The 12,820-nt window shown below is 39.2% G+C and overlaps 1 protein-coding gene across 5 annotated transcripts in view; it reads left to right on the top strand.

Moving 5' to 3' along the window:
- The window catches only part of NEK10 (NIMA related kinase 10), a 224,246-nt gene extending 213,204 nt beyond the window's left edge, over nt 1-11,042 (top strand). For all 5 annotated transcript variants that reach the window (XM_042955045.1, XM_042955048.1, XM_042955047.1 and 2 more), the window contains 4 exons: nt 1,203-1,311; nt 3,245-3,297; nt 3,382-3,437; nt 7,506-11,042. In XM_042955045.1, coding sequence (XP_042810979.1) covers nt 1,203-1,311; nt 3,245-3,297; nt 3,382-3,437; nt 7,506-7,554 — 267 coding nt within the window. In that variant the 3' untranslated portion in view covers nt 7,555-11,042. The remainder of the gene's footprint in view (nt 1-1,202; nt 1,312-3,244; nt 3,298-3,381; nt 3,438-7,505) is intronic.
- Nucleotides 11,043-12,820: the final 1,778 nt, after the last annotated feature.

Genomic DNA, 12,820 nt, shown 5'->3' with positions numbered 1-12,820 from the left:
AATTGTTATCTTAACCTTCATCACCATTGGGTAGCTTTGCCAGATTGTGAACGTGCATATACGTGAGGTCATACGTTGTGTTTTCTTTTTGCTTCTTTTGCTCAATGTTTGTTCCTGTTACGGTTTGTATCTATAGTTTGTTCTTTTTTGTGCTTTGCAGAATCCCATTGGATAAGCACACCACAATATATCTACCCATCCTTCTGTCTGTAGACATTTGGGGTTTTTCCAGTTTGGGGTTATTATGAATAAAGGTGCTATGAACATTCTTGTGTACCTCTTTTGATGGACAGAAGTCCTTCATTTCTCTTGTGTTCATACCTAAGAGTGAGATTGCTGGGTCACAGGGTAGGCATAGTTGTTGAATTTTAATGAATACTGCGCGTTTTCTCAAGTGATTGAACAATGGTGTATTTTAATTCCTGAGCAGAGCATGTGAATCCAAGGCAACTACTATTGCAGAGTCTAAATTGTGCCATTTGTTTCTGGTTTATTAATAAGAATTGGCATTTTAATAGGTTACATTAACACAGGCATGAAAACTTGGCCAGCCTGAGTGCTGGTTGGAATTAAAGGTGAAAGGAGGTTGAGAAATATTTATAGCCTAAAATTCTGCTTAAAAAATTCAGCTTTATAGAAGACCATTAAATAATTGGAACCTTAATAAATTCTGTCGTTTAGTGAATTACTCTCTCCTTTAGAGTGTTGGGGATTCATATTTGGAGATTAAAATTAAGCAACAGTAATTTAGCAAAATGTATTAAGAAACTCGGTTGTGTTGGTCAAATAAGAAGGCATTGTTCAAAGCAGATACATGAAAAACAATGATGATGTGGGCTAAACATATTGTTCTGCTGAATAACTGGAGGTTATTCCTCATAGGCCTGATACAAATAACATTTTGATGTTCCAAGCCCATGCCATTATTTTTCTATCTGTTTTTATCTTGCTCTCATAAAACTAAAAAGTGCAGAGTTGTTTTTACTTTTTCATGTGACCAGGGAATTGTCTACCTTGCTTCTGCTATAATTTGCCTGCCTCTAATTTACAAGTCCTTTTGAAAGGATGATGTGCCTTTATCTATTTACAAGGGATTGAAAACCACAGCACTAAATTCTCCATGTGGAGACATAGGGAAAGTGGTCTCCTATCATTTGCTTCTGAGTGCAGAATAACATGTGGCTTTGCCTTTTCTGTTCCAGTTATCTCAGGGATCTCCAGAACCAATCGAGCCCAACTTTTTCACAGTGGATTACCATTTATTACGTCATTCATCAAGTGGAAACAGCCTGTCCCCAGATGACCCAACAGGTAATGGCCTTCAACACCGGAAATCTGGCTTTCACAAAGAAATCTATTATTTGGATCAACAGCTTACCCTTAAAAGATTATCTTCAATTTAAAAGAAAGATAGAGCTTATTTTGATTATCTATGGCAATAGTTGGAAAGGATATACAGTAGGAATATAGAAATTCCCTGAGATTTATTGTACCCTGCTGTGGCAGCTTCCTTGATCATTTATTAATGCCATAAACAAACAGCAGAATCTGTGTGGGTGAATTGTATTTCCTTTTATTTCTTCTTGCTATCTGATGATGGAAAATCAAATGCCCAAAAGCAGAAGTGAAGAGTTTGGATATTTAAAATGGAGAAAATTTGAAACTTACCTGCAGAATCCACATTAGACATATTTACATTTTTTTCTTTTTTGCATAAATCTCACATAGGGAGGCCACATAGCCTAGGGACGAAAGGTGTGGATTCTCAAAACCCGGATACCTATATTTGAATCTCGGCTTAACCATTTAGTAGTTGACCTTGGGCAAATTATTCGACCCCTTGAGCCCCGGTTTTCTTGCCTGTAAAATGGTGGTAAAAATGGTACTTGCACTTTAGGGTGATGGTGAGGGCCAGTGTAAACATATACAAAGTGCTTGGCCATTAGCAGGGGCTCAGCGTAATGTAATTCTTCTCATGATAATTGAACTCTCAGAAGAGGTTTTCAAGCTACTCTGAGGTTTAGAGTTCCTAAATAAGTTTGAAGTCCCTATAAACTAGAGTTACATCACTGAGTTCTGAAATAGATAGGAATTATGGCTAAAGGGAGGGAGACTCACTCTGCCCTCACTCCCTGATTTAGGCAAATCATCTCATGTATGAATTCTCAAACTTTCCTTAAGTCTTGGACCCCTGGGATGAAGCGAACCCATAGGCAGAATTACATTTCGAATACTCCCTGAGAAACCCATAAGCTCAAGATAAACTGTTGTTGAAAGTCTTTTGCTTTTAAAAGTGCCCCCAGGGCAGGCCAGTCAGTCTGCGGGCCAGACTTCTTACAGCGGCAACTCTGATGAAACCGAGAGTCCTGGTGCAAATCCCCGGGGCGGCCTGTGGCAGCTTGACGTGCCACCCCAAGGTGGAGCAGACGAGTCCCGTCCCAGCAGGCTGGCCACCAGCTCAGACAGCAGAGCCTGCGGGCACTTTGGGAACCCCCGGATGCGGAGCATTGAAGACGACCTGCCAGGACTCGTCAGCCCCACGCCTCCCCTCAACGTCAACCCAGCACCTTTTGTCTGCCCTAAGTGGAGGGGAGCTCCCGCGCCTCCCAGCACACCAGTGCTGATTGGTTGCAGTGGAAGCTGGTCAGCGTTGCCTCGGGGGCTCTCAGTTGGGCGAGGTGCTGGTAGATCATCCTTAGAACAGACATCCAAGAAAGTCTTGCCTTCTGGCACTAAATGTATTCTATTTCCCTTTAGGCAGTCATAGGAAAGGGCCAGGTATTCCTTGTCTCTCACTGTCTATTTCTGCCTCCCTCTAAGAATTCATTTTCTTTTTAGCACATATTTGCTGGTTTTGCTTGTAGATTAAGGAGAATTTCTTGATCGGAAAACTCACCAATCAAGTAGTTCGCGCTTGGAATACTCCTCACCTGTCCTTAGTGTGCACACACACACACCCCTCTAACTAAATTACCCGATTTATATCCTGTGAGATGCCCCTATACCTTTGTGTACTATTTGCATATTATTTTGTGATGGTCGCCCCAAAAGCAGCCAGTTATTAAAGGAAGAGAAACAAAGAGTTTGAATATTCGAAGCAAGACAATTTGGAATGTGCTTATAAGTACTCCTCTTCCTCATGTCTAAATTCACCCTGTTTTCACTACAATTAAGTTGTAATCGCCAATAAAGTCTAATCAAGAAAATACGAACCGGAGTTCAGACTTTCCATAATCTATTTCAGGTCTGTGCACCAGCTTTGATTTGGAGGAGGGAATAACGTATGAACAGATGCAGGTGAAGTTTTTGCAGTGCCTTTGAACAATTTTATTTTGTTGCTTTTAATTCAATACTAACCTGATTTTTTTTTTTCAACTCCAGACTGTAATTGAAGAAGTCCTAGAAGAAAGTGGATATTACAACTTTAAATCTAACAGGTGAGATCTGGAATTTTCTTTCAAATGTGACAAATCAGTTGAGATCATTGGGTGTTAGATCTGATTTCTCTATCCTGGATTCCAGAGATTTTTTTTTTCAACTTTCATTTTAAATACTTCTGTAAAATCTCTTGGCTTAGACTAGATACAACCATGGGTAGAGTATGTGTTGCCCATCTTTTGTATGGAAGCAGCTGCTGTTTCTGTGTTGAAAAAGAAAGGGTGATAGCTTAGTGGTAATTTACTCTCCTAAAAAATAAGAAACATAATGAAATGGAAAGGCATTTCTAAGCTTTTTTTTTTTTTAACTAAACATTTGTTCCATTCTAGTAGAGCTGTAAACTCAGATTTCCATCACTGAAATCTACCCATCATTTGTATAGAATGCAGGGGCGAGGGAGGGAGAGAATACAACTAAACAAAGAATCACTTCTGGTGAATTTAAGATATGTTGGTGGGAAAGGAATTTGTTGTTATATATTGCCTCTTGATCACCATAAGTGAGAAACCTCAGTTTACTGGAGCTATGTATTATCTTCTAATATAACCACTATTGGTGCTTTAAAAAATATACTATTTTCTGACTTTTGTCCTGTTCTGATTCCTGCCATTTACCGTTGGGCACAGTGTTGGGCACAAAGGTTTGACTACAGTTAGTTTGCTTGAGAGGCAATTCCAGGAAACGCTGGTAGGGGAGTGAAGAAATAATTCAATAAAGGTTTCATTTTGAAGCAATTTACCCTTGTGGCTGATGGGGGCTTGATCCCGCTCGGGAAATCTGAGAGCTGGTACTGAACACACGTACCTCAGTTATCCCACTCAAGGGCTGAGGCAACCCGGGTATTTGTCGTCCAGTTTCCATCCGTCATTGTTTGCGGCCTTTGCCCAGAGAATGTTAGTTCCCTGGCATTTCTGGCCTTCTGTAAAGGTGGACAGAGCAGACTCCAGAGGCCAGAGAAATCTTCAGGAAAAGAAACGCAGGTGCAGGCAGCTGGAAAGTAGGCCGGCACGCTGTGAAGTGGCGTGGATGAGGGGAGGTGGGCACTCACCGTGTCTGGCATCCGAGTTGCCTCTTGACTTTTCTAAGGAACCCCTCCCAACAGACCATCACATTGATCGTAAGCAGCCACATCCACACTCTGTGTGGCTCCAACTTGTTTTAGTTTGTTCTCTCAAAGTGGCCTTTTATGCCTGAAGGAGCTGCCTTCCTTTCCAGCTGGTGAAGCTATCTTGTGACCACTATTTAAATCATTCCACTATTGGGATGAGCACTGGGTGTTGTATGGAAACCAATTTGACAATAAATTTCATATTAAAATCAATCAATCATTCCAGAAGTCATCTCCAAAGGTATTAGCCATGGTATGAGAACGAGGCCTCAAGAACATTCTGCAAAGGTTATTATATGGAAATCAGATTCTTTTTTGAGGTTCTTTCAGTCTCGAGCTTTTTTTTTTTTTTTTTTTTTTTAGTTTTCCTATTACAACAAGTTGTTCGTATGAATCACACAGTTAAGTTTATTCAACTGCTTGTTCTTTTGGCTTGATAACATATTTCCAAAATACTACCTTTGTAGATTTAGTTCTGTTGTGATTTATAACTACAGAGAAATGATGAGTAAGTCTCATTTTTCCAAAGGTATATTATTAATAGAAATCACCATCTTCATAATCACTCTTCTCCCACCTTCCCTGGAGAGATTTTGAATTTTCATTTTCAATTTGGGTCGAGTACATCCAACTTTCCGTGAATAGAATGAGTGTCTTTGTTCTTGACTCTTAGCCCCTTATTATTTTAAGTGCCTTTGGCTTAGAGTGGGGGCAAAAGTCATTTTTGTCATGATTTATCTACATATGTTCAGAGATTCAGGATCACGGGCCATGAATGGCTTCATACTTTGGCAGAAAATAAACTAAATGTCAGTGAAAAACCAGGTGTGTAAGGAAGTTGGGAAGCTCTTACAAGAGCTCTTATTTTTCGCTAAAAAATTTAGTCGTAGTCTTATTTTTAAATTCGCTTTTATCCTTTTTAAGTTCTGTCGCTAAGTTTTAAAAAATTCAAACATTATTTCTACTTTCAAAGATGCACCCCTATATTAAAAGACATCGCACATTTTGTTATTACGATGAATAGATGATGAGATGCCTAGTAACAAAGACCAAAAATTATTTACAGTTTTATTCAGAATAGTGAATAGACTATGGAGACATGACTTAAATGGTCAAGTTCAAGCAACATACGTTGGATAGGACATACGTAAAATATTCTTAAAATGCTCCAAAGTAAAATGAAGCAGCCATTTAAAAATTCTTACAGCCATGATATTCCCTTTTCATCTTCTAATAACAATGATAGAGTATACCTTGAGGGAAGACTCCTCACAGTTTACTAGTAAAAAGAACCCTTGGTTGTGCCTAAACTACTTGTTTATGGGTGTTCCAAATTAATTACCCAGAAAGTCAGCTTCCACTTAGAAGCACCTAATAGTTCACAAGCTGGAAACACACATAATTCCAAATGTGAATCAAATCAGCCATGTCAGTGATGATTCTTCTATAGTCAGAGGATGGAGGATGCTAAATATCACTGGACATGTACTAGTATGTATGTATGTATTTATCTATTTATTTTGTACTAGTATTTAGAGTCACTGGAGTGTATTCCCTTAATTGGTTCCATAGACTAGCCAATATTCTCACAGATGCTAATAGATGTTCCCTGAAAAATAAAATTTTGTGATCAAACATATCTGGGAAACTGTGAAAGGACAGTTTTCCATTTTCAGAGGATGATGACACACGTTACCATATCACAGAGTCTGAGATGTGCTATAAGGAAGAAATCTGTCGGCCTTGTTTAGCCCAGTGTTTCTTCAATCTTTCACATGTGGTGGGAAGTGGGAAACATTGCTTTAACTCCCCGGAAGTCACCAGCACCTGCCCAGATCTGCTGTTGCTCTCATTGCCATTGTCATCATCATTGCAGAATGTTACTAGTGATCTTGGTCAAGCACCACACCGAGAACTGCATACATGGTTTCTGTATTATCGAAGTTTACAACTTCAGACAGTCAGTTCAAACTTACGAAGCCAAGATATAGCATGCTTTCAGCTTCGGCCATAGAGTGACCATTTAGTCAGGGATAGAGAGATACCATTATCAGACGGACAGCCTCAGGATGAAGCCATTATCCATCTCTTAGCTCTCTTTAGGGACAGTTTCTGCAACTGTTTAAATAAAGGGGAGACTGCTTGGACAGTTGGTTAGGAAGACCGTCTTGGGCACAAAATGCTGTAGTAGGGAAAGGAAATAGTAACAGAAAGAGACATAGCAGCAAGGAGCCCTCAGCAAAATGGGGAATCCTTCATTTCTGGGCTTCCAGGAAGAGGAAGTAGAATGAGTTGAGAGGAAGAAAGTAGTATAAAGAAAATGAAACGAGGTCAAAACAGGCTTGGCCAGCCTGAAGCACACTGTATTCTTCATCATTTGCAGGGTGTATGATTAATTATATTTTACATTCATAAACATTTAGCTTACTTACCAGAAGGAGACAGCTTAGCATGACTTAATATTATCATTGTTGTTTGTGAGAGTAAAACTGCTTGAATCCTGTGAGTGAAAAAATGGCAAGCATATCATCCTTATATACTTAGGGGCACATATCACCGTTTTTAACAATGCAATCTGTATTGAGAAGCAAAATTTGCAAGATAAAAAAATCTGCGCTTTGCATTGCTTTTTCCCCCAATGAACCGATAACATGTAAATTAGATGTTTAAAAGCACAAGCTACTTTGGGTGGTTATTTTCTTCTCTCAAGGGCTATCATTTCTAATTGAGTTTATAATTTGAGAAAGATCCAGTTAGCACTGAACTTCAGCAAAAAAGTGACTTTCTAAAAATCCCCCATCCTATTTTGTTTTAGAATCATCTTTTCTTCACAGTGATTTATACACACACACACACACACACACACACACACACACCTGAGCTACTGCTTTTGAAATTGAATGTGTGAAATCAAATATGTGTGACTACAGCAAACTCTTTGCACTTTTGAATCTTCTAGATATCACTCCTATCCATGGGGGACCAAGAATCACCCAACCAAAAGATGAAAACCCTGCATTTTGAACAGACTTGGTTTTCCTAGTGAAGCTCAGGTTCTGGACTTCAGCTCAACCAGATGCCCAGGGATTGGGAGCTGCTGGAAGGGTGTGGAAAAGAAAAGACCGAGATGCCATGGCACCTGCAAGGCCTCTTTCTGGAGGTCCTGTGCTAGGTTATGTGGCCGCAGCAGTGTGAGAAGGCTCTGCTCCTTGCATCCAGCAGGCACGAGAGGACAGGGCTCTCGGCGTGCTGCTGGGAGAAAATGCTGCAAAATTCATCTGTGGGAAGAAAACTCGCTCCTCACAGAACTTTTCCTCCACGTTAAAAAACAAGAGAAAACAAAACAAACACACAAAAAGTCATATTTTTCAATGGGATATTTTATATTTAGAGTTGCCGAAACTACGTTTAAAGGCATCTAGCCTTCCATGTATAAAAATAGTTTTAGAGAGGGAAAATTACAGGCCCCAGAGTAATAATATATTGGGTGATTCACTGTATTCCCCCATTGTTTTTTATTTTAAAAGAAATTCAAAATAGGTGATTGAATTTTGTTGTTGTTTTTGTTGTTGTTGTTTAAAGGAAAGGATTGGTTCTCTCTTAACCACTTGGGTGCTAGTGGCCTAAAGACGGTAGACAGTATTTGTAACCTTGCACAGCCTCTGGGACTAACTGTCAAATTGTCGGATGTAAGCTACACTAATAGAATATGTTGCTGTACAATGTCTATATACATCTAGAAGGGGGGAGGGAAGGAGAGGTTTTGATTAGGCTAATGCTTTGCTGCTAATCAAACTTATAGTGTTTTTAGAGCACTTTGAAGACTTCATGGAATCTATGAAAGAGATGCAATATTCCTTATTCTAATTCCCTTCTTACTAAAATTAGCCCCATTGTTTTACAGTTTTTATTATTTGAGAATTTGAAATGAAAATAAGCTATATAACGAAATATAAGTCCCTTCTTTATTCACCGAGACATCCCTAAAAACATAAGAAATCAGAACACCAAATAGTGTTTCGTTCCTTTGTAGGGAGACTTGACGATGAAAATTCTCTAGATTCTTATTGGGCTAAAATCTCTTCAACTGGCTTCTGTTCACTGGTGGATCACCAAGACGTGCCCTTATTGCCAAGTCAGACTGCACTTCTAACTGCTTAAAGGGCATTCTAATTCTATATAATTAGTCATCTGGAAGCTGGAATTCTGCTTTTTATTTACTTCTCACTGAGTTCTGGTATCTTTATTTACACTGATATATTTTTAGCATCATTGAACAGGATTTAGTTCAATATATTTTACAGTGACTGAAACCTAAGAACCTTTTGTATAGTATGGAAAATCTCGTAATGTGAATCCATACTATTTTTACAATTTGTACATCCAAAACTTAAACGATATCCAAATGTCCTTTAACTAATGCCTTTGAAAATTGCCAATGAATCTTTGTCTTTAAGCCAAATTAATGATTACAAATACACTGTAATTTTAAATAACAGATGCAATTACAGTAATGAAAAATGTCAGTTTCAGCCTTCAAACCAATTCCATCCATATGTGAAATTTATGTGTAAAATTAAAACGCTATGATTTTGTTGACTTACCCAGGTAAAATTTTATTTCCATCCCGACTGAATTTGAACTTGCACTATTATTTTTTATATCTGTTCCTGTATGGAATGGGCACGTTTCCTCACTGTGTAGGAGGCACAGGCCCACAGGGGCATAAATTGTAATTGTGATAGAAGCCAACACCTGGAAAGAAACCAAGCTGTGGGTGAAAGTTTGAACAATAAAGTTCTTTCTCAAATGATAATATATGCTCAACAACATTTAGAAGAGAAGAGTAGTCAGAGGTCACACCTTAGTAAAAAAAATAAAAAAGAAAAAAAAAAGAAATTATTTATTTAAAGGTGTTTTCAAATGCATACAGTTGCCCTTATTGACCAGAAAGGGAGCAAAATGTTTCCATCTATTTCTTTTAGACCATAGAAGTGGCATTTATTATTCTAGAAGCCAGTACGGATTAACAAAGATAAACACACGGATGTCCTGTTCAACAGCAGCTTTAGGCCTGTCACCTCTATGCTGACAGATGCATTCTTTTGCCAAAGTCATGAATGTGTTTTATTTGATTCCCTTCTTAAACGACCAGTCACTGGATCCACATTCTCCCGGTGCAAGGGCAGGCCTCCGAGAGAAAGTTAGGCACTGGGAAGGGATCGCTTTTGGGTATGGAGTCTCATCCCAACAGTGATGTTACCTTTTCAAAAGCCCTCACTTTCTAACTCTCCCACCAGGAGTCCCCTGTCGTCACAAAAGAACAAGAATGATCATTTTGTTTTCACTCTGAACTGCGTTGTAGTGCAAAGAAGTTGTTGAGTGTAATCGGCCTCATAGTTTTTTCTTGATTACATTTAAATTTTTTCTTTTTCTCTTGTATATAATTGTTAATTATTTGTCGTGCAATGAAATCCCCATCTAACTCTCTGTCACTGAATATTTGTATAGGACAGAATCTGAATCAGCTTTTCAGATCACTTTGGATACACACATGGCTCAGTTAATTAATTGTGTTTTGATCTACCAACTCTGCACGTGTGCACTTGAAACCTGAATTTGCTTTTTAAAAGCAGAATGTTCCATTTTCAGGGAAGTGACTGCAGCAGGCACATGTGCTTGCCGGTTGTTAACCTTGTCTTCTTCCAGATATTTGATATGTAATTGGAGGTCCCTAAGGAATAGTAACGTGGACAGTGGACCCAGTGCTCATGGGCGAACTTCAGGAACTTGCTAGAGAAAGGCTGTTTGGGTATAATGTGGACACTTGTGTGGCACCGGGCAGTGTGCACAGCGTGGGCATTCTAAAGCAGACCCTAATTAAGAAATGCTGTTATGAAGTTAACCCAAATGATGGAACTGAGTGGGAGTCAAGGTCTTCTTAGAGGTACCATCTATGACTTGTGAAATACCATGAATTTTGATGATCAAAAACAAATACAGGACCAGTTGATTACATGCAATTCCAGCAATAGCATCAGTTTTTCACCACTCATATCTAAGATGTGTGAGGGCAATAATGTGTAGTCAATTCCATCAGTATTAATATGCATAGAATCCACATCCCTCTGGTTGATTTGCTGAATCGCAAAATATTTTTATTGCTATTTCTCTCTCTTCTTTGGAATGACGAGGGACCATGTGCAGTAGATATGTTGGATTCCTTTAGAAATGGCTTCGGCTTCTATTGGAAGGTGGGAAATACTTCTTTGTAAGGTACTTTTATTGTTTGCCTTTCACTTTTTCTATGGTATGTATTCACAATACAGAAATCAGCTGGAGAGGCAATGCAGAGGAATCAGGGTGAAGCACGTCTTCAGCACCGCGGAGATGCAGCTATCATGTACTGACCTTGTCTCTTGGGGGTGAAATTCCATCAAAACATGAAATTCTTCATGTTCAACAACTACATGTGATAATAAGTATATTTTATGTACCTTTATGTCTTCCAGATAGTATCCTTTGATGGAAATGGACAGGGTTTGGGATAGATTATTTTTCCCACTGAAGTGTGCTGCTTACCCTTGGACGCTATTTTTCATATTGATAGGAGGACACAAATGTCTCAGGGAAATTTTGTGATAAAGAGGTCCTTATGTGTGTCATTGCAGTTAAATTGCATATTGTAAATATGACTGTTATGCTTGATTACATTCCTGCCGTGATGTTGCTTTGAGATCTGCAACAGGGACAGGAAGGATTTTATGATTTTGACGGAGTGACTGATGGATATTGCAAATTTACATGTCCTCTGGGTCCATGGGCAACAGTTGTTTTCAAAATTAAGATCACACACCCTAGGAGTGTAACAGCATTGTTGGGATGTGAGCTATGTTTGATTTTTTTTTTTTTACTACATATATGTAGTAATGAACCGATTTTTAAATTTAAAAATTCATTGATTTTTATCCTAAAAGTGAACTCTCTTCTCAATTGAAGCTTGAATATTATTCCTCAACCTGTAGCAAGTGGCCTCTTTTTCCCATTTCATACTATGAAGCTCTGCTCTGTACCCAGGAATTGTATTTAGAGGTAGCAGAAGTGCATTCATTATAGCTAATATGTGACTGTTTAAAGGCTGTCATTTGGAGGTAGCTTCCTTTTGTTTCCTCTGAACAGAGATAGAAGTTTTGTTGTTTATAGAAAACCAGGTAATCAGCAAGTCTGGACAGATGCTTGGAATTGATCTGGTGAGCTCACAAATGAAAAATGAGCTGACGTTTCTGCAAACATGTCATGAACTAGTCCCCATAAAACAAGCGGAGAGAGGTTTGGAGTAGAATAACAAACCAAGAGGAACCAAAGCTTTAAGGCCTTAGCACCTGTAAGTCAGACTGCAGAGGCAGAGGTCACTTAGAAAATAATATTCTTAATCCGTGATTCAGTTCTACGTTTCAAGCACCACTTGAGTCAAAATTCTGGAAAGAAATAGAATGCTTACGAATGGCTATTAAATTTTAGCTTTCCTTGCCCTTCATACAAGTATGTTTACCTCATACTTCAGTAAATTTGGAAGGTTATGGAGCTGGTTTAAGGATACCTTATATCAAGAAGGAATGTGTGAAGTATTTGTATGAGCCCCACATAGCATTGAGGGAGGCATATAAATAGAAGTACTCAGAAGTGAAGTCCTAACCTGTTAAGGATAAAAGGTGACTCTTTCAAAGAGGTAGGACAATCTACAAATAAAAACTGAGAAGTCACAGGGCAAGTAGAAGGCAAGGGGTGTCCCAGAGCCCGGCATCTCCCAGCAGGCCAGTCACAGGATGGTGGGCGGTTGGCAGGAGGCCAGGCAGTTCCCGATGCTTCACTGATTCCTGCCTCTGAGTCTCCTGGATCAGGTGTCTTCCCCCACGTGCAGTTACTGATCGACTGATCACTGTCACCTGTGAGCTGAAAACCCCAGCGAGTAGCAGATGGGCCCCTAAGGCTCCCTAGTGACGTGTTGGTCCGGACCTTAGGACGGGGTCCCTGTGAAGCATTCTGAAGACATTAGACTCCTCGGGGACACAGTTTTGTCTTGTGGTTCTGCCCTCTGCCACTGGTACCATGTTTGCTTCCCCATCTTTCATCCATGGCCTTAGGCCTGTTTTGTTGGACAAAATAAATTTTACCAGAAATATGTGTGGATGTTCTATAGATAAATGCAGGCAGATTTGAATACATTTACACTTGGCTAGATCAGAAAGAAGCATTTCAAGGTATTTCAGTTGT

Source organism: Panthera leo, chromosome C2, assembly GCF_018350215.1.
Source record: "Panthera leo isolate Ple1 chromosome C2, P.leo_Ple1_pat1.1, whole genome shotgun sequence".
Lineage (NCBI taxonomy): Eukaryota > Metazoa > Chordata > Mammalia > Carnivora > Felidae > Panthera > Panthera leo.
Note: the sequence above shows the minus strand (reverse complement) of the source record. Positions and strands in the feature narration are given on the sequence as shown.